Source organism: Strongylocentrotus purpuratus, unplaced genomic scaffold (assembly GCF_000002235.5).
Source record: "Strongylocentrotus purpuratus isolate Spur 01 unplaced genomic scaffold, Spur_5.0 spur5_scaffold_21, whole genome shotgun sequence".
In the NCBI taxonomy this organism is placed as follows: domain Eukaryota; kingdom Metazoa; phylum Echinodermata; class Echinoidea; order Camarodonta; family Strongylocentrotidae; genus Strongylocentrotus; species Strongylocentrotus purpuratus.
This window is the reverse complement of record NW_022145607.1, coordinates 23,886,561-23,914,130: the sequence shown is the minus strand read 5'-3', so window position 1 is coordinate 23,914,130 and position 27,570 is coordinate 23,886,561. Positions and strand designations below refer to the sequence as shown.

The 27,570-nt window shown below is 38.3% G+C and overlaps 2 protein-coding genes across 2 annotated transcripts; one reads left to right on the top strand and one right to left on the bottom strand.

Moving 5' to 3' along the window:
• Positions 1-1,856: 1,856 nt before the first annotated feature.
• Positions 1,857-10,230, bottom strand: LOC586615 (peroxisomal targeting signal 2 receptor). Its single transcript, XM_786389.5, has 7 exons — positions 10,016-10,230; positions 9,366-9,559; positions 8,090-8,291; positions 5,404-5,513; positions 4,623-4,736; positions 3,789-3,944; positions 1,857-2,972 (listed from the first exon to the last, which is right to left on the bottom strand). Exons 1-7 carry the CDS (start codon positions 10,146-10,148, stop codon positions 2,901-2,903), a joined length of 981 nt encoding a protein of 326 aa, XP_791482.4. The 5' UTR covers positions 10,149-10,230; the 3' UTR covers positions 1,857-2,900.
• A 655-nt stretch (positions 10,231-10,885) lies between these two features.
• LOC582916 lies at positions 10,886-27,559 on the top strand. The gene is made up of 11 exons (XM_782849.4): positions 10,886-11,264; positions 11,744-11,844; positions 13,121-13,181; positions 13,748-13,826; positions 15,212-15,273; positions 15,689-16,075; positions 17,210-17,303; positions 17,787-17,978; positions 23,412-23,692; positions 24,313-25,460; positions 25,914-27,559. Exons 1-11 carry the CDS (start codon positions 11,216-11,218, stop codon positions 26,019-26,021), a joined length of 2,562 nt encoding a protein of 853 aa, XP_787942.2. The 5' UTR covers positions 10,886-11,215; the 3' UTR covers positions 26,022-27,559.
• Positions 27,560-27,570: the final 11 nt, after the last annotated feature.

Genomic DNA, 27,570 nt, shown 5'->3' with positions numbered 1-27,570 from the left:
GGCCCAATAAAAACGGAATAGCATACTTCCAATAACGTGAGTTATCTTTTTCACATGAATAATACATGTACTAAGAAGTAAGATTAACAAATTTAGATGAGGGGTTTTTGTTTTAGGGAGCATTTTGTGATGCAAGTTAGGAGTTTTAATTGTTTTCAGTATCATGAAGCAGCATTTTTTATTAATTCTTTAAATTTCATGTCTGTTTAGTCATTAAAAACGCCTGAAAAAAAAGGGTTTGGAATGTTGTTTTAAACAATCTGACGTCCAGTACAACTTGTCCAAAGCTCAGGCAATATATACCATTTCTGAAACTACACAACGATACATTATTTTCTCCAAGGAGCACTGCCAGTGGATGTACTCTGCATTGCTTCACAAAAATGTGTCTAGGAAAGTAGGAATAGAAATATTCAACCACTTTTGGCAAATTTGGTATTATTTTTGTTCTCCTGAAAAGATTCCACATCTCCTGGTACCAGTGGCATTTGCCCCGCATTATTGGAAGTATGCTTGTCGTTTTTTTTTTTTTTTTTTTTTTTTGATCACCCTGTATGAGTTAATGCCTTTCATGTATTCATCAGATGACATGCTAAATGAGAATAGCATGAACATGGTAACAATATAGATCCATCAATAGAAATCCAAAGAAAAAGATGGCAAATGATATGTTACATGCTGAGAAAAGATCATTTCATTTATGACTGGTGGGATATTGAATGTTGAACTTGAAACAAAGAGGTAAAGCTGCACATTGCTTCAAAATCAAAATATATACAAGAATTCATAAATAAGTCACACACAATAACAGTACATATACACGTAAATATCAATATAAACATTGTATAGATTCAATGACAAAGCATTACATTTTATAGGGACTTAAACAAATTTTAAAGTAGTACAAGCCATCTGCATACATGTCTTTGTTGCCTTTAATACCCGGTAAATAGATTTTAACATGCAAGTGATGTTATCAACTTTGGAACTTCCTGAATAAAACAAGACATTTCTAATTTTAATTACTTAATAACAATAATGAAATATTACCAATTTATCACTGAATAATTCAAAGTTAATGCATATGGCAGTATCACATCAGAGAATACGCTTCATTTGGTGTGGACAAATTAAACACCAAGAAGAAACAAAAATGATGGCAATTTTTTAGGTTAAAAATATTAGTAGCAAGCAATGCACACTAGACAACTTTCATCACAAATTGAAATATCAATGAAAAGGAAGAGAGGTAAACACAGAGAGGTAAAGTGAATAACAATTCTTTTTTTTTCTTTTTCATTTTTCTCTGGCAAACAAGAATTGATTTTAGGTTATCTAGTCTCACCAAATACAGTACATGTCCAATGAAATGGCCTTAGGAAAAATGCATTTGTACTCTTCCTTGTTATCATCAATTCTCTTTCATTTTAGGTTTCTCTGTTTCTGTCTCTCTCTCTCCGTTTCTCTGTCTCTCCCTCCTCCCAGCCCCTTCCTCCCTTCCCCTCTCCCCCTCTTGACATATTTTCTATATCAGCTACTCTTTATCCATACTACCTCTCTACCATCTCCCCTCTCCACCCCCCCCCCCCTCTCTCTCTCTCTCTCTCTCTCTCTCTTTGTCTCTCCATCTGTCTCACTCTCTTTCCTCTCCTTCTCTTTCATGCTCTTTTGCCTGTTTTTTTTCTTCACATAAGGCAAGTATGAGGATGTATAAAAGCCAAAAGAATGGTACTACATAATTTTCCCCATCACACATGAGAATCATCATCATGATCAAAGACATCCTAGGGGCATTTCACAAAGCCTTTTTTCAATGACAAATGACAAAAATCAGTGACAAATCTGTTGATAACCAATCAGAAGCAAGGATTTCAGTAGCTTATAACAAAACTGTCAGTTTTCACTGATGACAAGTTTTGTGAAACGCCCCCCTGGAATAAATAAAAAATATCTAACATGCTGAGCATCAGTCACACATTCTACTAGCACAAGTGGACCTGGGTAGGGCCCCATTTCACAAAACTGGTCATCAGTGACAAATGACAGGTTTTGTTATAAGCTAGGGAAATCCTTGCTTCTGATTGGTTACCAGCAGATTTGTCACAGATTTTTGTCATTTGTCATTGAAAAAAAGGCTTTGTGAAACGGGTCCAAGGTGTAAATAGCATCAGGTCAATGATTGACCAATTAGCTAGCAAAATTGGTTTTATTGCTATTAAGTACATCATGCAAACACCCGTTATCTAGCACACTATTCAATTCACTGAATATTCTAATTGTATTGCAATTGGTGTTAAGCAGAGGATACACCAAGATAATGATATGCAAAAAGTTGCTCTTAATGTGAATACCAAGACCTTGCAATAAATAACTGAACATTATAGAACAAGAAGTGCAAGGTACTATGCCAACAACCATCCGGTTTGCTGTCAAAGCTTTAATAACTTGGCATTAATATCAACATCTAGCACCAAACACCTTGCAATAAATCATTGAGGAACATGCCAGGTGTATGGTGTTAGCCAAGAACAGGTCAGCTTACTGGTACAACTTGTCTTGGTGCCAATACTGACACCTCGCTACAAACATCGTGCAATAAATCATTGAACACTACAGCACAAGAGATGCGTGGTGTTAAGCCAACATCAAGCCAGTATACTAACATAGCATGTCTTGTCATTAGCACCAAACACCTTGGGATAAATCATTGAGGACCACAAGAGGTGGGAGGTGTTAGCCAAGAAGACGCCATTTTTTCTGATTTCGCTTGCATTATTCTTGGTCTTCGAATTAACACATTGTCAGAAATCATTAACTAGAATGACTGAATCATGTGGCTTTCGGTGCTAACCAAAGATGAATTGGTGTTAAGCCAAGGATACGCCAGGGATACACCTTCATCATGTGTTCAAAGCAGCTAGAGATTTAGGAGTAGACACCACTGTCCTCTCATCCCAGGCACAGTCAGCCAGCTGGAGAAGAAATAGAATTGAAAATAAATTTTTGATCAAATATCATGATTTTTCTTTGCATTTAACTTCATTTAAATATGAATAAATATATTTAGGATTGACAATCGAATGTTGAGAAAAGAAACGACACAATTTTTAATTCCCTTTCAAAACATCTTCTTTTTCTTAAGTGAATGAATAATTAGGATTGACAATCAACTGTAGAAATATGAAAATAGCAGAAAGATTTCATTCACTTTCAGATTATCATAATTTTTTTCTAACTGTAAAGAAAAAAAACACAAATTTTAATTCACTTCAGATTGTCATAATTTTTTCCTTAAATTAATGAATATTTAGGATTGACAATCAAATGTTGAGAAAAGAAAACAACACAAATTTGAATTTACTTTGTATTTAACATAACTTTTCTTGAATATGAATTTTTTAGGATTAACATAAAAGATCATCATAAAAGTTTGAATTCATGAACAGATGGTTAGCATTTTTCCTAAACATATCAAATAGGCATTTTTTTTCTCACTTTTTGGCAAAGTCCATACACATAAACATTGTTCTTATAGACAGTTTATTAGAATAATGTAGCAATAAAAGAAACACATAATTGCTGCCAATTTGAATAACAACATGTGATCAATTGTATTAAATAGCCATTAAATAAATCTTGTCTTAATTTGATAAAGTCAATACACATAAACATTACACATATTTTATTAGAACAATGTAGCAATAAGAGAAACACATAATTGTTGCCAATTTGAATAACAACCCGTGATCAATTTAGCCATTGAATCAAACCCCTCTCTGAATGCTTACCTGTCCTGGTACATGCATATTGAAATCTAGTCCACAAACAAACTCAGAATGATGCTCGATGGTCTCAAGGGGAGTCGACTGCCTGGCAAAGTCCCACGTTCGTACCGTGAAGTCATATGACGAGGATGCTAGCACAGTCTTACTGTGAGGCGAACACTGTATGGTTGATTCAAAATAGAGGGCGACATGCAAATTAATCTTCTTGGTAGTTAAACCCTGCAGCAGATAGCGAATTTCATGAATGTATGACAGGAATTTCATGATATTAGTTTTTAGTAATCATATTTTTCATTATTCCTCTTGATACAATTTCCATTATAGCTAACTTTGTCATTCATGAACCAATTCATGAATTTCATGAAAAAGAGTTATGGAATGACATTTCCAGAGAATTTTATAGACATGGTAGTAAAACCCTTCAAAGTGATATAATGATAGGATACTTAATCAATATGAGGTACTTTCACATAATTCGGATTTCATATCATATCACTTTGTAGAGGTATGTTTAAGACAGAGTGACATATAGAACGTAGTTTTTAAAGTCATTCATTAACATTTAAAATTCAAAATTGTTGTCAATATGATGAATGGTTACTAAGAAATCCAACTGCTGTGAAAGTACATCATATAAGTTTACATATGTCATTCATTTGGAAATATTTATTAAATGTCTATAATATCAGTTTTTCAACGTTTGTAAATTGTCTGGAATTGTCAGTCCATAACGATTGGAATTGACTTAATGTCAAATGTTTATCTTTCTGTTGGAAATGAAATAATATGAATGTAACAATGTTGAAAACCCCTTTCCCACATGGTTGGTATACTCACCTTTATCCTTCGTACTGCATGTGTGTGTCCGCCCAGTTGAAAGAGTATTTTGGTTGGATTGCGAAGGTCCCATCCCCTGATCTTACAATCCACTGAACCAGCAACTAGGATATTCTATTAAAAAAATGAAGTAAAATAACATTTTAATTTCCCTTACTTTTTAGTCACACAGATCAGCTCAGCTCAAGAGGGGTGTATAAAATGTTAAGAATTGGATATGGCCAGGTAACTTTCCTCCCTTAATCCCTTCAAACAAAGTAATCTGTCGATGAATGATGATTATCATCATCATCATCATCAACAGAACAATCATAATCATCATATTAATAATAACAGTCACGCCATCATCACCATCATAAACATCGTCATCATCATAGTCGTCACCATCATCATCACCATCATAAACATGGTCATCATGTAGAGGTGTTGTCATCATCATAGTCGTCACCATCATCTCATCATCATCATCAACATCTTATCATCACCATCATCATCATCATAACTGTGTCTTCCGAGGAATAATCATATCAACTACAACAATTCTGTTTGTGCCAACTTTACATTTCACTCTCATTAATAATCATAGAGCTAAAATATTTCAAATTGTAAATTATTCAACCCCTAATACTCTCAACACAATTGTTGATAGATACTTTGAATTTAAATAAGAAAGAGGAAGAAATAAAGGAATACAGGGAAAGAGAGAGAGACAGAGAGGGAAACAAATTCAGCCGTAACCCTCCCTTTAAAAAGGAAACAAGAGAGGAATCATTTAAATCACCTGATCGTATTTACACCAGTCACATGATATCACATCCGCCTTGCTGACGGGTATGAGGAACCTTGGCTTCTCAGACCTCCGAACATCCCACACGCACAGAGAGCCATCACCTACAGAGTACACATCAAATAAATAAGAAATCAAACAAGAAATCATCAAATAAGGAATAAAAGGATTATTGTGCATTATTATCTATATATGGCTTCACAGTGGTACAATAAATCAGTGTATTCAATATCTTTAGCACAGTACCTGGATGACTGACCAATATTGTTTTTGTATCCAATCCAATCCAAAAGATATTTGATTTGATATAGCACCTTTTCCTTGCAGTTACAAAGCGCTGCAAATTGCTCAGTCATCCAGGAACTTCAACTTTCGAAATCAATATCATGGCGATATCACACAAAAACAAAGCCATATTTTAAATATAAATATATATATATATATATATATATATATATATTTACCAAGGTAAGTCAAATTTTGTTATTTCGCTAGTCAGACTAATATAGATGATAATTATAATATTGTATGGCCTTGTTTTCTCGCTAAGACAATATCAGACTCGTCTTTGACTCGTCCAATTTTGTCATAGCTCGAGCAATATATTCTTGTATCCCACTCAAGGCCATCCAATATTATATAAATATTCCCATTATGTCAATATCACTGCATGCTATGCAGAATTCATTCTTGGTTCTGTCATCCGGAATGTATGTTTAATAATAATAATAAATTTTGATCGTTACTTTTCTTTTACGTAATAAAGATAATAATGATAATGATGATATGTCCATTTGTACAACACAGGCACAGCTTCTATACAAACATACTTTATTACGATTGATACAAGGTATCATATCATAACCCCAGCTGTAGCTGAGCCGCCATGAAAGACATTAAACCGTACAAGAAATTTCTTCCTTCCATTCAATTTACATCACCTTGGTGGAGAGCACTTGACAAATGTAGTTTAATGTCTTGCCAAAGGACATTAGTGCTGTGATATATAACTATACTGCTTTAAAAATGCCATGTCAAATTTTCCTAGTTATGTTATGGATGGATAAATTAATTGAATTGTATTTAACACAAACAAACACAATGTTTATCTTGCATATACCATAATGGGTTATGTTAGTTCTGTAAATTGCTTCATATTTATTTGGGGGGTAAAGTCTATATACTGCCTCAGTCTGTGTTTGCCTAATGTGCTCTAAAATCACTTTACAACATAATGAAACAGGTATGCAGAAAACTCCCTATATTCGAAATTGCGAACTTCAACCAACTCCAAATTAAAGGCATCATTTAACAAAGTTAAATCTGAGATGCATGGCCCTAGGTGTTACTTATTTACCCAATAGATTGTAGTTTTATGAAAAACGTTGAAAAACGCTTTTTGAAATTTACAGGTAGATTTCCAATCATAAATATCTTGATAATCAGACTGGCGATCTACTTGTAAAAGTCATGGGATTCCTGACTAACCTAAAGGTTTATAACTATGATTGCAGCATGAGCTAATTCCAGGATTTTGTTTAGAATCTGAGGCAAAGATACCCAATCCCTTTAAACGACACCATGTCTTAACCAAATAACCCTAAACCTATATAGCTGATGACATAAAACTGAGAGCAAAAGTTGTGAAAGCAAATATCACGTCACCAGGTGGGGAGTTCTAAAAGGTATTCCTTGGTTCTTTGCTAAGCCAGACTCATCTGATTCCTCAGATGCCCCTGAAAAAGTGCTAATCCTTTTGGAATCCAAACCTTTTGATCACTGTGAAATGCTTTTAAATTTCCACATTTGTCTACTTCAAATTTTGTGTATGTTCCCCTCCCCCCCCCCCCAACTTAACCTATTGATGACTGCATGACTTCTCATATTCGCCATATATTTTTACAGGAACCAACAAGTTTCATATAGGCAATGGATTTTTTTTTAATGATTGGTGTTGTGTAAGTTTTGATAAGACCAAGCCTACTTGAAGACTAAGCAAAGCACCTAGGAACAAGAGGAGACCAGACAGCATTGTATATGTTGTGTCTGTGGCCTACTAGAGTCTGTAGGGAATGGTCCCGTTACAATGAATACAAACTTATGATCGCTGACTTAAAGCCCCACTGTACTACTTGTAGCTACTTGCTCCCTCTATATAGAAAAAAATGCCTAAGCGGTACCCTTTGGTCCCCGATGATCCCCTTTTTCTTATGTTAATTGAGAGCGGAGTCGATGAGAACGCCACCTGTCAGTGATCACGCTGGGGGGTCCAAGCCCTCCTGACCAAACTATTACAGACAGGCTTTAAAAGTTTGGATAAGACCAATCCTACCTGAAGATGAAGCAAGGCACCTAGGAACAAGAGGAGACCAGACAGCATTGTAGACGTTGTGTCTGTGGCCTACGAGAGCCTGTAGGGAATGGTCCTGTTACAATGAATACAAATTTATGGTTGCTGACTTAAAGCAGGACTGCACTACTTGTAGCTGCTTGCGCCCTCTATATAGCAAACAATGCCTAAGCGGTACCCGTTGGTCCCCGATGATCCCCTTTTTCTTATGTTAATTGAGAGCGGAGTCGATGAGAATGCCACCTGTCAGTGACCACGCTGGGGGGTCCAAGCCCTCCTGACCAAACTATTACAGACAGGCTTTAAAAGTTTTGGTATGATCAATCCTACCTGAAGATGATGCGAAGCAGCCAGGTACAAGTGGGGACCAGACGGCACAGTAGACGTTGTGTCTGTGGCCTACGAAGGTCTGGAGGGAATGGTCCCGGTTCGTGTCCCACAGCTTGATGGTCTTGTCCCAGGAGGCGGATAGGACAAAGTCCTGTTCTCGGGTCTGGTTCCAGTTCACGCTATAGACCTCTCGGCTGTGTTCCTACAGTGACGAGAAATAATGGAGGATCTGAGATTAGTTACGTAAAATTTGGTGCAAATACCCTGTAAAATTTGAATGGACAAAAATATGACTGAATATCCTGATGCAAATGGTAGTATAGGTTTCTTACAAGACATTTATCTTTATTTGCCATACTCAACCCAGGTGATGTAAATGTGTACCTGGCAGGAATTAAAGGGAAAGTCCACCCCCCAAATAAGTTTGTTTCGATAGAGGCAGAATAATAAGAAAATCAGGTGAGTGAAAGTTTGAGCAAATTCTGAATGAAAATAAGAAAGTTATGAATTATTGAAGTTGTGATCAATCAAATACAAATTGGCAACTCTGTGACTTATTATACGAGCTCTCCTTCATTTGCTTTGTGCATAATATTCCATAAAATCATGTTTTCTTCGTTATTGATGACGGAATATATATTTGTTCCTTGCAGGGGGAGTATAGAAACATATTTGCAATTATTATATTTAGGGTGCATGTATGGTTGAAATTTTTCTGGAGGGAAAATGAAAATTTTAGATTTTTTTAGTACTGAGCAAATGGAAGTTGAGCTCGCATGATACGTCATAGAGTTGCCAATTTGTGTTTGATTGATCACAACTTCGAAAATCCTAACTTCCTTATTTTTAATCGGAATTTGCTCAAACTTTCACTGACTTGTTTCTCTCATTTTTCTACTCCTATTAAAACTAACTTAATTTCAGGGTGGACTTCCCCTTTAATTCCTTGAAACGCTAGAGCGCCATTATTGCAGCCATGCAAAAAGCCAGGGTAATAATCGGCAGCGCCAGGGGTGTCAAGTCTGACAGATATGAGCACTATACAAGAACCCAATATTATTATTATCATATTAAAGGCCGTCTGTACTATAGTTTGGCTAGGAGGGATTAGACCTCCCTGCAAGATCACTCAAAGGTGTTTTTTTAATCAAATCAGCTCTCAATTAACATAACAAAAAGAGGATCATAGGGACCAATGGTCACCGATTAGGCATTGTTTGCTATGTAGAGGGCGCAAGTAGATACAAGTAGTACAGTGGGTCTTTAAACTACTGACCTTGAATGTTTTGATTGGGTCAGTTGGACAGTTGGTGTCCCAGAGGTGGATGGAACCGTCTCCGCTCCCGGTCATAATAAGCCTCTCATTGCTCTCGGACCAGGTCAGGTCAAACAGACCTTCTCTCCAGTCAAAGGTCGCGAGAAGCACCGCACCAGCGGGTGTGATGTCGATCAGGAAGAGGGTGCCTGTTCCTGGATGATGAATATTGATTGAATAAAAGGAAATACTCGTGTTGTAACTATTATTCTGTTTTTTTTTAATTCTGGTTGTATTGTAGCCATAAGTATTTTCTTTGGTTTAATCATAGCTGGGGTTATGGTTGGAAACCTGCTTCAATACCACCTGCTATCATGCTATTCCATAGTGTTTAATAGCCAGTTTCTATGTCAAGAGGGGGAGTGCTGATACACGCCCCCTGCCCAAACCCCAACCCTATAGGTTAACTCTAAGTATTTCCTGGGGTTTCGTCTTCGCTGGGATTATGGGGCCAGTTTCTCAAAACCGTCATAAGTCTAAGTTCGTGGACATCCCATAGAAACTTGTGTTAATTCTATACCACACGTTTCAATAGTATGTCTGAGAAGTTAGACTTATGACGGTTTGGAGAAACGGCCCCATGGTGGCAAACCTGCTTCCATCGATCCTACCTGCTATGCCATAGTGTTGGGCTGTTGCCACGGCAAGGCGCTGCGGTAGATACGGAGAGAACTCCACAGCGTATCCATGGCGACCAGGAGACCTGAAGGCTATCGGAGGCCTGGGTTGATGATTCATTTCCATCGACAAAGATGTACCAACCCCACGCTTTCAATATGAAATCATCGTCCCTCTTTATCGCACAAGAAGATATCTGTAAGAAGAATAATACAAAATATAAATTACAAAAATGATGTTATCACTCAAAAAGGCAATTAGGATTAGATCTAGATTCTAAGAGATTTTTTTTAACTCATTAGATCTAGATCTATTCAGAACTGTCTTAGATCTAGTTTGTCTAAAGTTTTGAAGCTTTAGATTATTATCTAAAAGTTAAAGAAGGCCTGATAAGAAAGTGAAGCTCTGTAAAACTACAAATTTAATTCATAACATTAACATCGTAAAATCTGTCAACTCGATCACATTTTATGATTTTTGGCATGAAATATCTACTCCTTGAGAATAACAATTTTGATATTTTACAAGCAAAATACTTGTTGGGCTAATCTATACATTACTCCACTTAAGTGACTTATTCATCACATTTATCTTTGAAATAAAATTTTCGAGATTGTGTAAGATAAGATAACACACGGACCGGTTGTTGAATAGGCTGTCTGACTCTTGAGCTCTGCACCGCCCGGCCTCCCGGCCCGGTCGCGGTCGTATGGTTAATGGATGAGGACGAGTCGGCCTTCGGTAGAGTGACTAGCTAGTCAAATTGCGGGCGCGGGTTTCAATTTATACGGATATGGTGCTCGATTTCTCCTCCAGTTACTTCAGAGTAATATGTCAATCTTCAAGTGTACTACAGGTATGAAGGGCTAATGGTATACAGCCATAACTTAACAGTAAATTTGGTATAAATCCCACCGACGTCCGACGTAACAACTGTGATTGCATAACATAACGTGAGGGTCAGACAGTATGACCTCTACCGGAAGTGCATGGCAGAGTGTTTCGCGCAATTGCTCCAAAAGCCGCGATAACTTAAAACATAAACAAACTCTGAAATTCGGTAGTTACACACCGTCACGCTTTTTTCATCGTTTTAATTGACGATCTTCATCTAAAGCTGTATTGAAGGCGTCATTATGTCATATTTTTAAAACAGGACAGGGTATTCATTAACACCAGATTGATATTGAAAAATGGTGAACGTGAGAGCTCTTCCTTCGGATCTTGCACGTCTTGTGCTGGGTAAGTACCGGGGGCGTAGCATGAATGTGACCGGTGGCGGTGCAGCTCGTGGGGAGCTTGGAGTTTGAGTGGTAAATTAATGGCCGTGTTTTGAAAATACTGAACATACACTACGTAGTACAAAGCCAAACTAGGCTGAAATTGTTAATTGACAAAGCAAAACATACAGAATTATAAATCAAAGATAATGATCAGGTCTAGATCTAATGTAAAAGTCAATGGCGCATGCCAATAAAAAAAGTACAGGAAGGATTAGATGTTGAAATGTCAGGGTAAAAAAGGGCACAAATCAATTAAACTAATAAGTATATCAATCGTATGTCATAACTTAAGACTGAGAAAGTTTCTTGAAATGAATATGCACCTAACATTTGTAAAATTGTACGTATTCTTATTTATTGCAAACATGTTTAAGTCGCTAAAGATGACACTGCAATAAATGAATAAATGCATGAAGGTTTTCCTTTCCATGTTTCCAGATTACCTCTACTCTGAGGGCCTCCAGGAGACCTATGATGTGTTCCTGCAGGAGAGTCCTCATCTGGAGGAACTGCGTAGCTTCCCTGCCATGGGTATACTGGTAAGACTAGCACGTACTGGAGGCATGGTAACAGGGGCGGATCTTATTGGCTCCTGCCCCCCTTCCCCCCCCCCTTCTTTGTCTTGCTATATACTCCTGGGTGTAAACAAATAATAAGTAATTCTTATATAACTTAGTTTTTGGTAAACATTTTTCAGGCATTGGACTTTTCCTTTTAATGCTCAATGACCTTAATGACCTCGTTTTTGTAATCATCAAGCATGCTTTTGGGAATGGGACACTCCCCCCCCCCCCCCCCCCCCTCCATTTTTTTTGTTTTTTTGTTAATAGGGGTCCTCAAACCATCCTTGCCAACAATAGAGATAACAAACTTGTTCTATTGAATGTGATGGAGGGAAGAAAAAAGAAGAGGTTCATTCCACATGAAACAAACTTTCCTTTTCTCAATGTAAATCTTCTTTTAAAATCTCTTTTGTTCTTGTTCTTGTAAAGGTAATCTGTGTTTAACATGCTGTGCTTTTGTACAAGCCACCTCTTTTCCACATTTTCAATGTCTTTATAACTTTCTTGTTATTGTGCATGAATTTATTCTTGTTGACGATAAACTTGTTGTTTTATTACTGTTCAAAAATGTATTGTTTTCATGTCAGTGGAAAGAAAGAAATAAATCTTGAATAGTTAAGTTTACCTTGTGTTTAGTATATTACAGTCAGACCTGTATGTTCATGTTTGCAAAAGAAAGAAAAATATTGCAATCTCTTTGACAGGTAGCCTGATTTATGTATAAATAGAGAGAGAGGTTACCTCTAATGTACCGATGAACAAACCTCGGGATATAAGAGAAATAAATATAGCACAGTCTCCACAAATGGGTAGTTACATTATTATACCGATTCCTTTTGATGCATATATATCTCCCCTCACCCCCCCCCCCCTCCCCCCTCCCCATCCCACTTTTCCTCATGTAGAAGGAAGTTGGTGACAACAGTTTTCAAATTCACTTGTTGAATCTTATAAAGATTGAACAAATTGCATTGATGAGTTTATTCAACACATAAAACGATTCTCAAACTTTTTATGAGTAATGACAACCGGTAGCTTTAATAGGCAATTTTTGTAATATAATCAAATTTAATGCACAAGTATTTAAGTACCCTGTTACAAATTATTTCATTCACCTGTTGTGAATAATGATTTTGAAATACCATTAGTCAACAATTGTACATTACGTGGTGTATAAACGTAGGACAAAGGTTAATCCTCCCTGTATTAATCATCTCTTTTCATCTCATCACCCTTTTCTCTGTATATACAGCCTCTTGGAGCAAAGAGTTTACAAGTGATCGTTGAAGAGTACTATGAGCTGATGTCACAAGGTGAGTTAAAAGATATTAGTCTGTTGTTTGCATTGTGGGTAAATTTCCTTCACCCATTACTCTCCCCCCCCCCCCCCAACAAAAATCATCCCTTTAGCCCACCGCACACTACACGATCGTCCTGCAATCCAATTTTCGAAGAAATTGCAATTGTACTAGAATCTAAAAAAACATCATATTTCCAAGTTAGCTTCCAAATAATGATAAGAATACTAAGAACTGTAGTTCTAATTAGAACTCTGCTAGTCATAATGATAAAAGCAGAATCAGCTTCAAATCGTAGACAATTTCAGTACTGGTCTGATGTCACTACGATTCTTAGCTGATATTTTATGCCCTCTTCCAAGGTAACATGAAAATCTTTGATATTTAGATTTTCTTGATCATACTCGGACTACTCGGATTCTCTTTCATTAAGATTTTACATGTTCAAATGTTTGTACCAAATGCTACATGTATGTCATATTCTTTAAAAATTGGATTGTAGTTAGAACTTACAATCTATACAAATGTAGTGTGCAGTGTACATTATTATCTGATAGCATTACTCTTCTTTTGTTTTCCAGATACAAGTAAAGTCAAGAATGCCAATGATGCTCTTTACAAGCTGTGGAAGAGATTTGATGCTCTCCTGGTGCAAATCAAGTATGTATCTAAACCAGTAACCATGTGCAGATAACGTTTCCTGGGTGACCTAACATTTGCTGTTGGCTTTAGTTCTTCAAGATAATAATGATAATATAAGAAGAAGTAGGAGGAGGAGGAAAATGATGATAACGCTACTACTATACTAATAATGATAATAATTAAAAATACTAGTAATGTACATCATAGCCTTTTAAATTGTATGCTCATATGGTTTTTATGCCTCCGTTACGAAGTAGCCGGAGGCATTATGTTTTCGGGTTGTCCGTCCGTCCGTACGTCCGTACGTACGTACGTACGTACGTCTGTACGTACGTACGTCCCGTTCTCGTGATCGCGTTATCTGAAGAACTGGTTGATGGATTCCTGCCAAACTTTGGTCATGTATGTATCTTGTAGAGCCGATGAACTGATTAGATTTTGGGGTTACGAGGTCAAAGGTCAAAGGTCACAGGGCTCATTATGTATGCAAAACGAGCTCGTGATCGCGTTATCTGAAGAACTGGTTGATGGATTCCTGCCAAACTTTGGTCATGTATGTATCTTGTAGAGCCGATGAACTGATTAGATTTTGGGGTCACGAGGTCAAAGGTCAAAGGTCACAGGGCTCATTATGTATGCAAAACGAGCTCGTGATCGCATTATCTGAAGAACCGATTGATGGATTGCTGCCAAACTTAGGTCATGTATGTTACTTGCAAAGCCAAAAAACTGATTAGATTTTGAGGTCACGAGGTCAAAGGTCAAAGGCCACAGGGCTCATTATGTATGCAAAACGAGCTTGTGATCGCGTTATCTGAAGAACCGATTGATGGATTGCTGCCAAACTTAGGTCATGTATGTTACTTGCAGAGCCGATGAACTGATTAGATGTAGGGGTCACAAGGTCAAAGTTCAAAGATCACAGGGCACATTATGTATGCAAAAACAGCTCGTGATCGCGTTATCTCAAGAACCGATTGATGGATTCCTGCCAACTTAGGTCATGTATGTTTCTTGCAGAGCCAATGAACTGAGTAGATTCTTGGTTCATAAGGTCAAAGGTCATGGGCTCATTATGTATGCAAAAATAGCTTGTAATCACAATATTCTGAAAACCTGTTAATGGATTACAATTGAACTTGAATTTGAAAAATTTCTTCTGTTTTGGTTTGTAAAATTGCTCTATGACGGAGGCATCATTTTCGACTGCGCGCAGTCGAAGTTCCATCTAGTTATCTTGGATTTTTAATGTGTTCTAACGTATATATATATATATATATATATATATATATATATATATATATATATATAGTATTATATACCTCTACAAAGTAGAATGCAAATATCTCAAATTAATTGATTTGCTGATGAGTTAATCTAACTTTTCTTCTTCTTTCCAACAGACATCATTACAAAGGCAGTGGGGCCATTACAACACTGTCAAATGAACTAGCAAGCCAATCAGGTAATTTGTCTACATCCTCAAAAAAACATCAAAGTCACCTTTCCATTAGGACCATAGTATTTTTCCTGGTTCTGTATTAAGGAAAATATCATTAAAATACTTTTTTAGTAGATTTTAATTGTTGTTTTAATGCACACTATCCTAACTTTAGCCAAGTTGTCATATACATTTGGTCTGTACTAAAAAATTCAGAAATTTCTCTTTTCCCTAAAAAAAAGTTAAGTCATACATGCACCTCGGATATAATTATTGCAACCCCTGTCTGAAAAATGTATTTTTTTCAGATGCCAAGATTTTTTTGAAGGCTAACCAATTTAGATTCATATGGAGTTGAATTCTTGGTTATGGTTCTGCCAAATTAATTCTATGTGTTCTAATATCGGCCTTTTAATCAGCATACATCTATTGTTTTCAGTGAGAAGTCGCTACAGTCTCAATCGACTCCACCATGAACGCATGCAGATGGAACGGGAAAATGCCCTTCGTCTGGTCAATTCCAGTGGTCTCGTACAACAGCTACATCAACACCATCAACCTCAACATCAACCTCAGCATCAGCAGCAGCAGCAGACTCACCACCAGCCAAAACATGTACAACGCCACCGTCAAAACTCTCCTTTCCGTCGGCCGCAACCTCATAATATCGAGCCCGACACCCGCCCTCTGATGGTGCCTTCTCCATCATTCCCGACCAATCAGGAGAGCCGAGAGAGGTCATGTGATACCAGGTGTTCCACACCTAGGTTGAGGTCACCCATGGTGCAGGAGGCCCTGTCGACATCTCCTTCACAGAGTGTAACGAGTAAGAGTCAACTCACTTCTGTCATTATACTGAGTGATGCAATTCTAACTAGCCGTAACACTATATATAAACAGATATAAACCGGTAGTGGTAAAATTGCGGTTCAAGGGTTTTGGGTGCAACATATCCATTCAATATTGTTTAAATGTCGCCTATACAGGTTTAGATGACAATACTTCAACCTAAATTCGCAAAAAAAGGCAGAGATGTATGCCCAAATGTTCAATGTTAAAGTGCATTGCGATATCTATTCAGGCCGGATCGATATGATAATTTACCAAATATATCAATTAGTAGGCCGTTTCCCGGCAAATTTGTATCATCATGTATTAGTCAAAACATATTCTTTCACATGATTGGTAATAAGAGCTTCCATTTCATTTTTGAGAGGGGGGCATTTCCTTCCCAAACTAGTCTATACCTTTAAATGCAATTTTTTTGTAAAGAAGTTTTTGGCTTGCACCCAGTAAATAAAGATTATGTTCTCGATCTTGTAATTGAAAACAACTCAGAAAAATCTTGGAACCAGCAGAATTTGAGCCTGCCATGTACTGCTTGCCAGGCAGCGACTCTTAAAAACTTATCTACAGCTTATCAAAAATGTTATTCATCTCATTGACTTTTGAGATACCAATTAGTTCTGGCAGCAAAACAGCAATTGGATTAATACCTCATTTAATCCTAACAAGACCGACACCAGATTGACAACAGACCATACAGTAACGTAACAGCACCTGTGGGAAAGAATCAGGGCAGTGTTTTTTTTAGAAACCGTCATAACTACAAGTTTGCCGACATCACATTGCAATGTGTGCATCAAATTTAATGTGTGTCTTAATGGGATGTCGGGAAACTTGCACTTAAGATGGTTTCGTGAAACGATGCCCAGGTCAGTTTCAAGCCAGTGTGGGCTTGGTTGGGCAGGGTGACAGGTATTGTTGATTATTGTATCATTTGATGATCCACTCAATCACTCATTCCTGATGAATTTTTGATAAATAAATGAAATGTGCCAAGAATGGAGGCTATCTCTGTCTGTGCTGGGGTTCAAACTAATCCAAGCTCACTCAGCTGTTTGGGCATTTGAGGGTACAGGCAATAGCGGGAATTGAAAAATGTCATATCCAATTGCAGGTACTCAGTCACAGTTTGTGACCCCCACTAAAAGCTCTCAGCATGACAGACCAGAGGGAGAAGAGAAGATTGGAAAATCACCAAAGAGAAAAAGGTCAGTATGATGTCAAATATGATTTTTTTTTTTTCCAATTAAAAGAAATAAAAAATTAATAGAATGACTCAGGAGATAAAATGAAGATAACATGTGCAACTAAATTGTTTGGTTATATTGGTAGGTTAGACTCTGAGAGAGAAAATGTATTTTATGATTATGAATCACGTAACAACTCAACCTCTTCTTGGGTCTTTCTACTTTTCTGTTTACTTTATATCAACAAGCAAAAGGGTATTATTGCAGACTGTCCAACTGTAATTTTTTTGTGTATTAATGCAGGATGCTACTAATGACTGGGTTTGTTCTATTCTTGCAAACTTCATGTGATGTTGTGCTGCAAAATTCCTATAATCCTATCTATCCTTCTTGCGTTTTACTCTGATGAGTGCAAAACGAAAAGCTTAAGTATGGCTCTTGTCAACGCGATTCTCCGATTTTGTAGTACAAATAATTTTTTCAATCCTATCTATAATTATGCAGTGCTCTACCCAGACGCAAACCCCACCCAGGAGTGCCCCGGGAGAGGGTCATCAGTAGCGCCCCATCCACCAGTGCAGGGGTCACCCCTATAGATGAGATACAGGACCTACCGTCCCCCTGGGGGTCACTCTGCAACAACCAGGAACTGATGGAGAAACTGGCGGAAAACATCAACAAGGTTCGACCAACTCAGTGAGTTTATGACATTTATGGTTGACTCTTATGTCTGTGAGCAAGGTATTTTATCTACAATGCTTCTCTCCACCCAGGTGTTAAATGGGTACCCGATGGGAAGTGAACGTCGGTGTGATTGGAGCAGCTTGTGCACGCCCTTAAGTTCTCATAAATGTAGATGTTGTGGCGTGCGCCTGTAATCCAGCTAACAATGGAAGTTACAAACTGATTCAGCCGAGGACGCAGGTTCGAAACTGAGTCACGTCTTTTGGATGGTGAGGTTTAAAGGTCAGTCCCCAGACGTAAATGATTTGTGGCTGCCTTCATAAATCTTTATATGAAGGAGTTTCGTCTAACAATAAAATCCAACTGTTGTTATTCACAAGGCACACCGATGAAAATTAACACTGGAAACAATTTGCTAAAGTCCAACCAACTTCTGTTTTATTCAGCAACTCGTAACTTCACTTTCATATCTTCGGTACAACCTTCAGGTTAAATACTATCTCCGGTAAACCTTCAGATAACAATCTGTAATGATAATAAACAAACAAACAAATAATGAATAAATGTTTCAGCATGTTAGCATATAAAAACCCTATAGCTAAATTAAAGATACTGATTACAACACATTAATATATGACACAAGATTAAAGTTAAACTGGATTAAATATCTATGTGAACACACCCTGCATTGAGACTATGCAGTAAACTATTAAACAGTACACACAAGTAAAGGTACATGAGTGTGAACAGGGCCGCATTCAGACGCGGTTCGTCACTTAAGTTCCTATGCTAAACTAACAAAGAAAATTGTTTCTTTCCTATAAACACTTAGTTTTGCTCTAAATTCGACATGAACTATATATATAACAAACAAGTTATCATCTACATAGTAGCAGAATATATGCTACTTTGAAACACTAAAATGTACTGTAACTTCTTCTGACAAAGACAAAGAACTCGGCTTTCTACACTATACATTATACACACTCATCTCTTTGTCTACTCCTAAAAGCTAGGTACAACATCTAACATCATCTTTACGAAACTCCTATAAAATTCTACCAAACTCAACTGAGATTATATTAAGATACATCCTAGCATTCTAGTATATATCAAATAACATATATAGAAATAGATATCGTATTCTTACCGAATTGGGCCTGTAGTTTGTTCCACAAAATAACTAAAAACTTTCTGCTGCAATGTTATGTAACTCGGACCTTACTGCATCACTTCAACATTCAGAATGACTGGGGTTTGCTTCTCCCAGAACATAGGTGGAGAAGAACAAAGAACTTCCTGTCTCTGTGACTAGTAGTATAATCTTAAAGTAAACAATAGCCCCCAAGATATGCTGGTAGGCATATTAAGACACTGGTAGTCTCATAATAAGACTCTTCAAACTATATAAGAAATGCACATTTCTTCACTACATCCTGATGTAGTGACATGGCTCCTTTAAATGTTAGTAACATTTACTAAAATAACTGTTATTATCCAAATCTAAGACTACGCTAAAACATAGATAGACATACTGCACTACTATTACTACCAAGGAACAACATTAACCTCTAACGATCTTTCATGTAACATTCATGAGAGAAATCAACTTTACCCATCAATGCTCCAAATACTGCTTGATTGGTAATCAATCAAAATAAGTGTAATACACCTGACATGTAACTAACATGTATACGAAGTAAACTTAATCAACACCTTTCATTAATAACCACATAGCTACATAATGTGCGAATGAGGAGAAATATTAAATGAAGACACTTCTGACATCAGAAAAATATACGACAATAAGATAAAGGCTCCTTGAGGGGGAATCCCTATACTGTCTTCTGCGTGATAATGACAAAACTTGTTTGCAAATATAAGATAAGACAACAAGAAACGTAAAAGTCATGAAACTCAGATAAAGGTAGAAATCTAGAAAGAGGGAATGAGTGAGAAAGTGAGAAAGTGATTGTGAAAGAAAGAGAAATAGAAAGAAAATGACTGATCACAATTAGTCTTACACCTCTGTTATTAACAACAGAACTAATTATTCTAAGCTTCTACCGGCAGTAGTAACACGAGTTTGTGGACAGGTCTATCAAGGTAACAAGGTTTCTTCAGACGTTGACCATTACTGTCCAGCGCTCCATCAACCATGAGGAGCTTTACCTTTCTAACGCGTCCGTCTTGACTAGGAAAACCTCTGCTACTCTTGCTAGAGGCCACTGGAGGCGGATGTCTGCAGTCTCCTTCACGATGACTATATCGCTGATGGCCAGGTCTCGCTGCATTCGCGTCCACTTCTGACATGGCTGTAACTGCTGGAGATACTCTCGGTGCATAATTCTGGATGATGTCATCCATGAATGCTCTGTAGTCTCCACCAAACTTTGGGTTCTTCCGCAACCTCCCAGGCAGCTGCTTCCATCTCTTCAAGGGAAGTGGCTTGTTGAAGGAAAGGTTTGGCTTTGCAGACTTCGGAGGTAATGGCATCTCATAGTGGCCGTTGTCACATCTGCGGGCACCACTCTCCAAGATCTCCTTGAATTCCATCTCCTCCACGGAGTACCGCTCACCATCTGCAGTTAAGTCCTTGAAGCCATCTTTCGGAAACTGGATGCTTTTCTCAGTGTCCATGATCTCCTTGGCCTTACTCTCATAGGCAAACTCTGGCTGCATCTCAATTGCAGATATCCTATTGCAGATCTGAACACCATCCTCCTGCACCGACGTCTGGCAGACATTGCCAACTACTCCCCATCCAAGTGCTGTCTTAATGACATACGGGTCATCTTCTCCTCCTGCTATCACCTCTCGAGGGCGGATGGCTCGGGGACAGTTATTTCCATTTAAGAGCGATACCTTGACGCTCCTGTTGTATGGCATCAACTCATGAGCAACTGGCTCAAGATGAGGCCATTCCTTCAAGCCTTCACTCCTTGGGATCTGGGTTCTGATACCTGGAATAGACTCTCTAGAGAAGCACGGGGGTAGGTCAATCTCGTTTTCCCTATTGAAGTCCAACACTTGTAAACCGCTCAACTTCATGCTCCTGACATTGGCCGTTGCGTGCATGGTGGTGAGCCTGACGGTAGTATCAGTTCCCTGTACTCCTAACTGCTCACACAGTTCGTCCGAAACGAAGCCTACATTACTTTGATCATCCTTGCACCTCACCCAGTCTGGCACAATCATACAGTGCTCCTGTTCATCTTGGTCTTGAGGAGCGCAGACATTGGTGTACTTTGATGCGGCTTCCTCGGGTGGATTTATCTGGTTTTCGGTTGGCTTATGCAGACAGGCAAGGGGACGCCCTTCACAAATCTTGCAAACCTTCCTCTCAGTGCAGTCCTTGGCTCGATGACCGTCAGCAACGCCGCTAAATACCGGTATCTCCAACTTTGGAGGTTGACTCGCAACAGCAAGTCTCTGCGTTAGCACGTTTTGTTGCACATGGGCCATGGACTCTGCCATCGTTTCAAACCCTGTCTGTTTAGGAGTTCTATCAAGAATAGAAGTTGCTGCGCCAACTGCCAATCTATGGATGGAATCCCCTGGCTGTTCCTTTGGCAATTTGACATGTTCGATGACAGCTTCAGAGCCGTCACTCTCTTCCTCTCTTTCTAATCTATTTCTTCTGTCAGCCGACTTCTTTCTCAGCAGACTCAGCTTCAGCTGTATTAGCTTTCGTTTCTCATTCCGGACTCTCCTAGCAATTAGCTCTTGCTCAACCTTTAGAGCATCAAGCCTGTCCTCCTGGTCCATGATAGCTAGTTCTAACCTCGCACTCTCAAGAGACATCCGTGAGTTCGCTACACTTGTAGCCTTGGTGATGACTGCATCACATTGTCCTGCTTCCACATCGCTCTTGGTGAACTTAACACCAGCTAGACTTCTAGCCTTCGATGTGGGATTCCTCTCTGTCGTCGTTTCACGTTGCAATACAGGCTCTGATAAAGGCATGACTTCAGGCCTTTATAAACCTAGGTCTGCTTACAAGTTCATTAAACGGCTGCAAAAAGTCTTATAATTGATGTTCGTTTGTCATTCGAACTTCATTCGTTATTGTGGAACTTCGCTTGTTATTCGACTTCGAATAACAGACTTCGATTGTTATTGTGGCTGCCTTCATAAATCTTTATATGAAGGAGTTTCGTCTAACAATAAAATCCAACTGTTGTTATTCACAAGGCACACCGATGAAAATTAACACTGGAAACAATTTGCTAAAGTCCAACCAACTTCTTTTTTATTCAGCAACTCGTAACTTCACTTTCATATCTTCGGTACAACCTTCAGGTTAAATACTATCTCCGGTAAACCTTCAGATAACAATCTGTAATGATAATAAACAAACAAACAAATAATGAATAAATGTTTCAGCATGTTAGCATATAAAAACCCTATAGCTAAATTAAAGATACTGATTACAACACATTAATATATGACACAAGATTAAAGTTAAACTGGATTAAATATCTATGTGAACACACCCTGCATTGAGACTATGCAGTAAACTATTAAACAGTACACACAAGCAAAGGTACATGAGTGTGAACAGGGCCGCATTCAGACGCGGTTCGTCACTTAAGTTCCTATGCTAAACTAACAAAGAAAATTGTTTCTTTCCTATAAACACTTAGTTTTGCTCTAAATTCGACATGAACTATATATATAACAAACAAGTTATCATCTACATAGTAGCAGAATATATGCTACTTTGAAACACTAAAATGTACTGTAACTTCTTCTGACAAAGACAAAGAACTCGGCTTTCTACACTATACATTATACACACTCATCTCTTTGTCTACTCCTAAAAGCTAGGTACAACATCTAACATCATCTTTACGAAACTCCTATAAAATTCTACCAAACTCAACTGAGATTATATTAAGATACATCCTAGCATTCTAGTATATATCAAATAACATATATAGAAATAGATATCGTATTCTTACCGAATTGGGCCTGTAGTTTGTTCCACAAAATAACTAAAAACTTTCTGCTGCAATGTTATGTAACTCGGACCTTACTGCATCACTTCAACATTCAGAATGACTGGGGTTTGCTTCTCCCAGAACATAGGTGGAGAAGAACAAAGAACTTCCTGTCTCTGTGACTAGTAGTATAATCTTAAAGTAAACAATAGCCCCCAAGATATGCTGGTAGGCATATTAAGACACTGGTAGTCTCATAATAAGACTCTTCAAACTATATAAGAAATGCACATTTCTTCACTACATCCTGATGTAGTGACATGATTATATCTGATTGATACACGTCTGTAAAAACCCAATACACACACACACACGTGACTTAAAAGAATTTCATTTCCAAGTCCAAGTATGATTTGTTTTATCATTAGAGAAAAGAGGCAGGGATAAGAGGGTAAGATATTTATCAATCGGTCAACCTGTTTATTCTTTCTTATTGACACAGAGAAATTCCTGGTCAAGAAGAACCTGCTGATCACCCAGAAGCTCCTGACCAGGCCAACCTCAGCACCGAAACAGAGGAGAGTCAACAATCTGGGAGCAACATCCAGGTTCTGGACGAACTCCTCAATGGGATGGTCTCTGACTCCATGATGGAAGAGTTCGTCGACATGACGAGCGGCGACCCGACTTTCAACTCCCTCTTTGCGCTTTTCAACACCGACAGGGACAAGTTCCTGAACAGCGAAAGGCAGAAGCTCCAGCTCAGTGCATCGGAAGTCGAGGGTAGGCATTTGTGACAGGCATGCTTCTTACGCAGGACTTTATCAAACCTTGGTGCAGGTTGATTGAAACATGGCCTGCAGGATCACAAGATGTGGTGTTGCAGGACCAGAGTTAGTTTGTAGATTGAAATTATGCATCGACATACAGTCAAACCTGTCTATAGCGACCGCCCAAGGGAAACACAAAAAGTGGTCTTTGTAGACGGGTTCCTTTAGTACATGTTTCAATGTGAAACCATTTTTAAGGGAAACAACAAATGTGCTTGTTGTAGACAGGTGGTCACTAAAGCAGGTTTGACTGTACTTGTTATCCGTGTTTTCACCCCTCTTGGAGAATTTGCCCTTAGTATTTTATTTCTGGTGTCACCATGCTTCATATTAATACAAATGATATCATGCACCAGTTCGGAATTGTTTTTTGCAGGGATGGGGACAATTTAGCACTCACTCTCTTAATCCACAGGTCAATATACAGTGTATGTGCATTCTTTGCTTCACTTCTCAGCCTGCTTGTCAATAATTACGGTAAAAGTTTAATGCAAATGCTATGCATGTGTGGTAATCTTCCTTATAAAAATCTGGAGGTTTAAGTCCTTCATATTTGTTTGCTTTATTCTTTAGAGCATCTGAACTCTTCCAGAGAATCTGAAGTTGACTCGTCCGAACAGCAAGCCTCATTGCTCCCTCCTAGTCACACGAGCCAACATCAGCCCCAACAATCCATCTTGACTAGTTCACCGCAAGCAAGTACAGTGACCATCATCAGCCAAGGAAGAAACAGGGACATACAGGTCATGGGGTCTTCAACAGGTCATAGTTCAGAGGTCATAGGCATGTCATCCACCAATCAAGATAGGATATTCCTAAGCGAGGAACTTGAAGGGCTATCAAGGGGACGTGATTCGTTCCCTAATATGGTTGTCAGAAATAGTCCGTTCAGGGAAGAAGCTGCATGTTCGTCGACGGCACTGTCGAGGGTGAACTCTGCCAAGAAAAATGCAAGTACTAATGAAGGAAGGTCATCCAAGGTCAAGTCCTCGGGCATGACATTAGGCTCTCTTGCGGACCTCTTTCCAAAAGGTCATGTCAGAGAGCTCTCATTTCTCAAGGACCTGAGCCCTGTCAAGGGACACCAGGACAAGTCACACGAGACTGGTGCAGCAGCGTCAACATCTCAGGTTACACCTTCAAGAAGGAAAGCTACGAGGAAAGGGTCACAGTCTCCCCGGATGCAGCACAACAATGAAATAACACCATCCAAGAGACCAATTGCTCGAACACCAGAGAGACTGTATTCTCCAGAGGAAAAAGCGGTGGCTCGGTTACTGACCAAACTGCCAACGACCCCCACAAAAGAGAACGCAGTTGCGTCAAAACAATCGGTTGTCATTGATGGCAAGAAGGTGGTGATCGTGAAGCGTGCAAGGACAGGGGGTACTAGCCGCCATCCACCAGTTACCAGTGTCTCTGGATTCCAGAAAGAAAGGATAAACATAGAGCAAAGGGTCATCCCTGCTGTTGATCAGGTCAATGGTGTCAGGTCAAGTGACCTTCCAGGACACTCAAGAACTGGACAATCCCCTCATAGTATCGGAGGTGTGAAGACCGTTTCACTGGCCTCTCAGCCCCATGAGAGTGAGGGGATTCAGCCGAAGGGCCTGGTGGAGGGGGGCAAGACAGTGGCCTTCAAGGAGGTCCCTCAGGACAAAGGAACCAAAGCAGTGAAGAAAGGAGTCAAGAGAGATAGGAAAGATCCTGACAAGGCAAAAGTAAGAAATACATTTTATGAATGTTGGAAAGGTGCAGGATTCATGTAATTCAAGAAGAATAAGTCATTGACAAACAAGAATGTAAACGTGGAAATAGCTTGATAAACTTATACAGAATGAGCAGTTATCATACTTGTTTTAACGAGCACAGTCATCATAACTGGAATTGATTTGATTGAGTTAGAATGACAGTCTTTTAACTGTTTGATTTATCTATAGCAAATTAATTACATGTACAGTTTTTGTAGACAGGTTCCTTTAATACACAAAAAAATGTGTGCTTTGTAGACAGGTGGTTGCTAAAGTATATATATGTCAGTGTCTGTCCCCCCCCCCCCCTCTTCATTTCTCTAACTGTCTCTCTTCCCCTCCCCCCCCCCCCCTTTCCTTACACATATGTTTCCCTCATATAATCATTTTCTTCTTTATTCTCTCTGTCATTCATTGCTACAGGGCGTCAAGAAGACAAAGCGAAGCAAGTCGAAGAATTCCAAAGACCTTGGATTTCCAGTCAATCTGGATGTGGACAAGTTTCTATCTCAAATTAACTATACAAGCTGACATCTTAAATAAATGATTGCTACAAGGTGTTTCTCCGCTGGAAATCCTTGCATGAATGACAAAAATTTCAGCCAAGTCTCAAAGTTTGCAAGCCATTGGGGGCTGAAGATCCATGCATTTGGTCTGATAACAATGCACTAAAGTGTGTACCAAAATAAAGGTTTTCCAGGATTAATAGCTAATTTACTTATTTATTTGTAGCTTAAAATGAAAGAAGAACTTCTCAGCTTTTTATTAATTCTTGTATTACTTGCACCACCGACGTCACATATGACCAAATACAATGTAGTCCATTTGTAATTGACCCTAACATAATTGTTCAAGTTTTGTAGTACATGTATTTGATCAAGATATTATTGAAAATGGACTACTGGTATGTCTTGCTGTTCCACCAGTAAGATTTATTATACCTCTTCTTCTTTATATTTGTTTTATTTGGGTAGACAGATAGTGAAGACTTTTTCTTATTTTCTTTTTTAACTCGTGTAGGAATAGGCAGTCTCATTCGGTTACCTGTATGTGAAATGATTTCTGTAACTGACAAATAATTCAAATCGTATTTGAAATGTAGTAATATATACATTTGTACTCTTCAAGTGTCAACCTGTTAGCAAATTCATCGAAAGTGCTTTTGTAGCATTTATGAATTTAAAAATAGATGTACTTGTAATTATTTTGGATTTTAAGAAAGCTTTGTCATATACCAAAAACAATTTTCATGGATGTCTTCATAGAATTTGAGTTCATTTGTAGTTCATCCCGGGTAGATTTGATTCTTAGATTTTTTCCAATTACGGTATCTGGAAGGAATAACGATAAATACATAAAATAGATGGCAAACAAATAATAATAAGTTTGTTCACCTAATGAAGCCTAATCAGCATCGATGCCGTTCTTCTTGAGATCCCTGTAATTATTATTGTCCTGGTGATTGTCGGGTACCCATTTACACCTGGGTGGAGAGTGGCAAATGTGGATCCATGCATTGCCCAAAGACGTTAGTGCCGAGCTGGGATTCAAACCCCCAAAATGTGGATTGAGAGTCGAGAGAATGGACCACTATGCCACAGGGATGTTTGGTAATATTCAGAATATAGCCTAATAAAAAAGATCCATTGAAGCCTCTCTTCACTAGTTGGCTAGGAGGGATTAGACCTCCCTGCATGGTCACCAACAGGTGGCTATGTCATCAAATCAGCTCTCAATTAACATAAGAAAAAGGGGTTCATGGGGGACCAACGGGTACCACTTTGACATTGTTTGCTATTTAGAGGACCCAAGTAGCTACAAGTAGTGCAGTCCTGCTTTAAGAAACAAAGGATTAAAACATCGTAGCTTGTCCATGCAGATTCTCTAGGTTTTGTTACCTCTTTATTCTATCACCCGGACCCTGGTCTGCAATCATGAGAAATTGTTATCAAACTAACTTGTTAAAATAAAGATATACCTTCCTTTTTTCCTTTGTAAAAAGCATTGATTCACTAAATGTATATTCATTAATCAAGATTTATATAACACTATAAAAAGATGTATTGAAATATTTGTGTGT

Bases quoted from the DNA above. Each gene is read 5' to 3' on its own strand.
- LOC586615 (XM_786389.5), bottom strand. From the start codon at position 10,148: ATGGAAATGAATCATCAACCCAGGCCTCCGATAGCCTTCAGGTCTCCT. The intron at 9,560-10,015 runs GTAGGATCGATG...TTCATCATCCAG, and splicing joins CCAACACTATGGCATAGCAG to GAACAGGCACCCTCTTCCTG. The intron at 2,973-3,788 runs GTAAGCATTCAG...TTTCTTCTCCAG, and splicing joins ATATGCATGTACCAGGACAG to CTGGCTGACTGTGCCTGGGA.
- LOC582916 (XM_782849.4), top strand. From the start codon at position 11,216: ATGGTGAACGTGAGAGCTCTTCCTTCGGATCTTGCACGTCTTGTGCTG. The intron at 13,827-15,211 runs GTATGTATCTAA...TCTTTCCAACAG, and splicing joins GCTCTCCTGGTGCAAATCAA to ACATCATTACAAAGGCAGTG. The intron at 16,076-17,209 runs GTAAGAGTCAAC...ATCCAATTGCAG, and splicing joins TCCTTCACAGAGTGTAACGA to GTACTCAGTCACAGTTTGTG.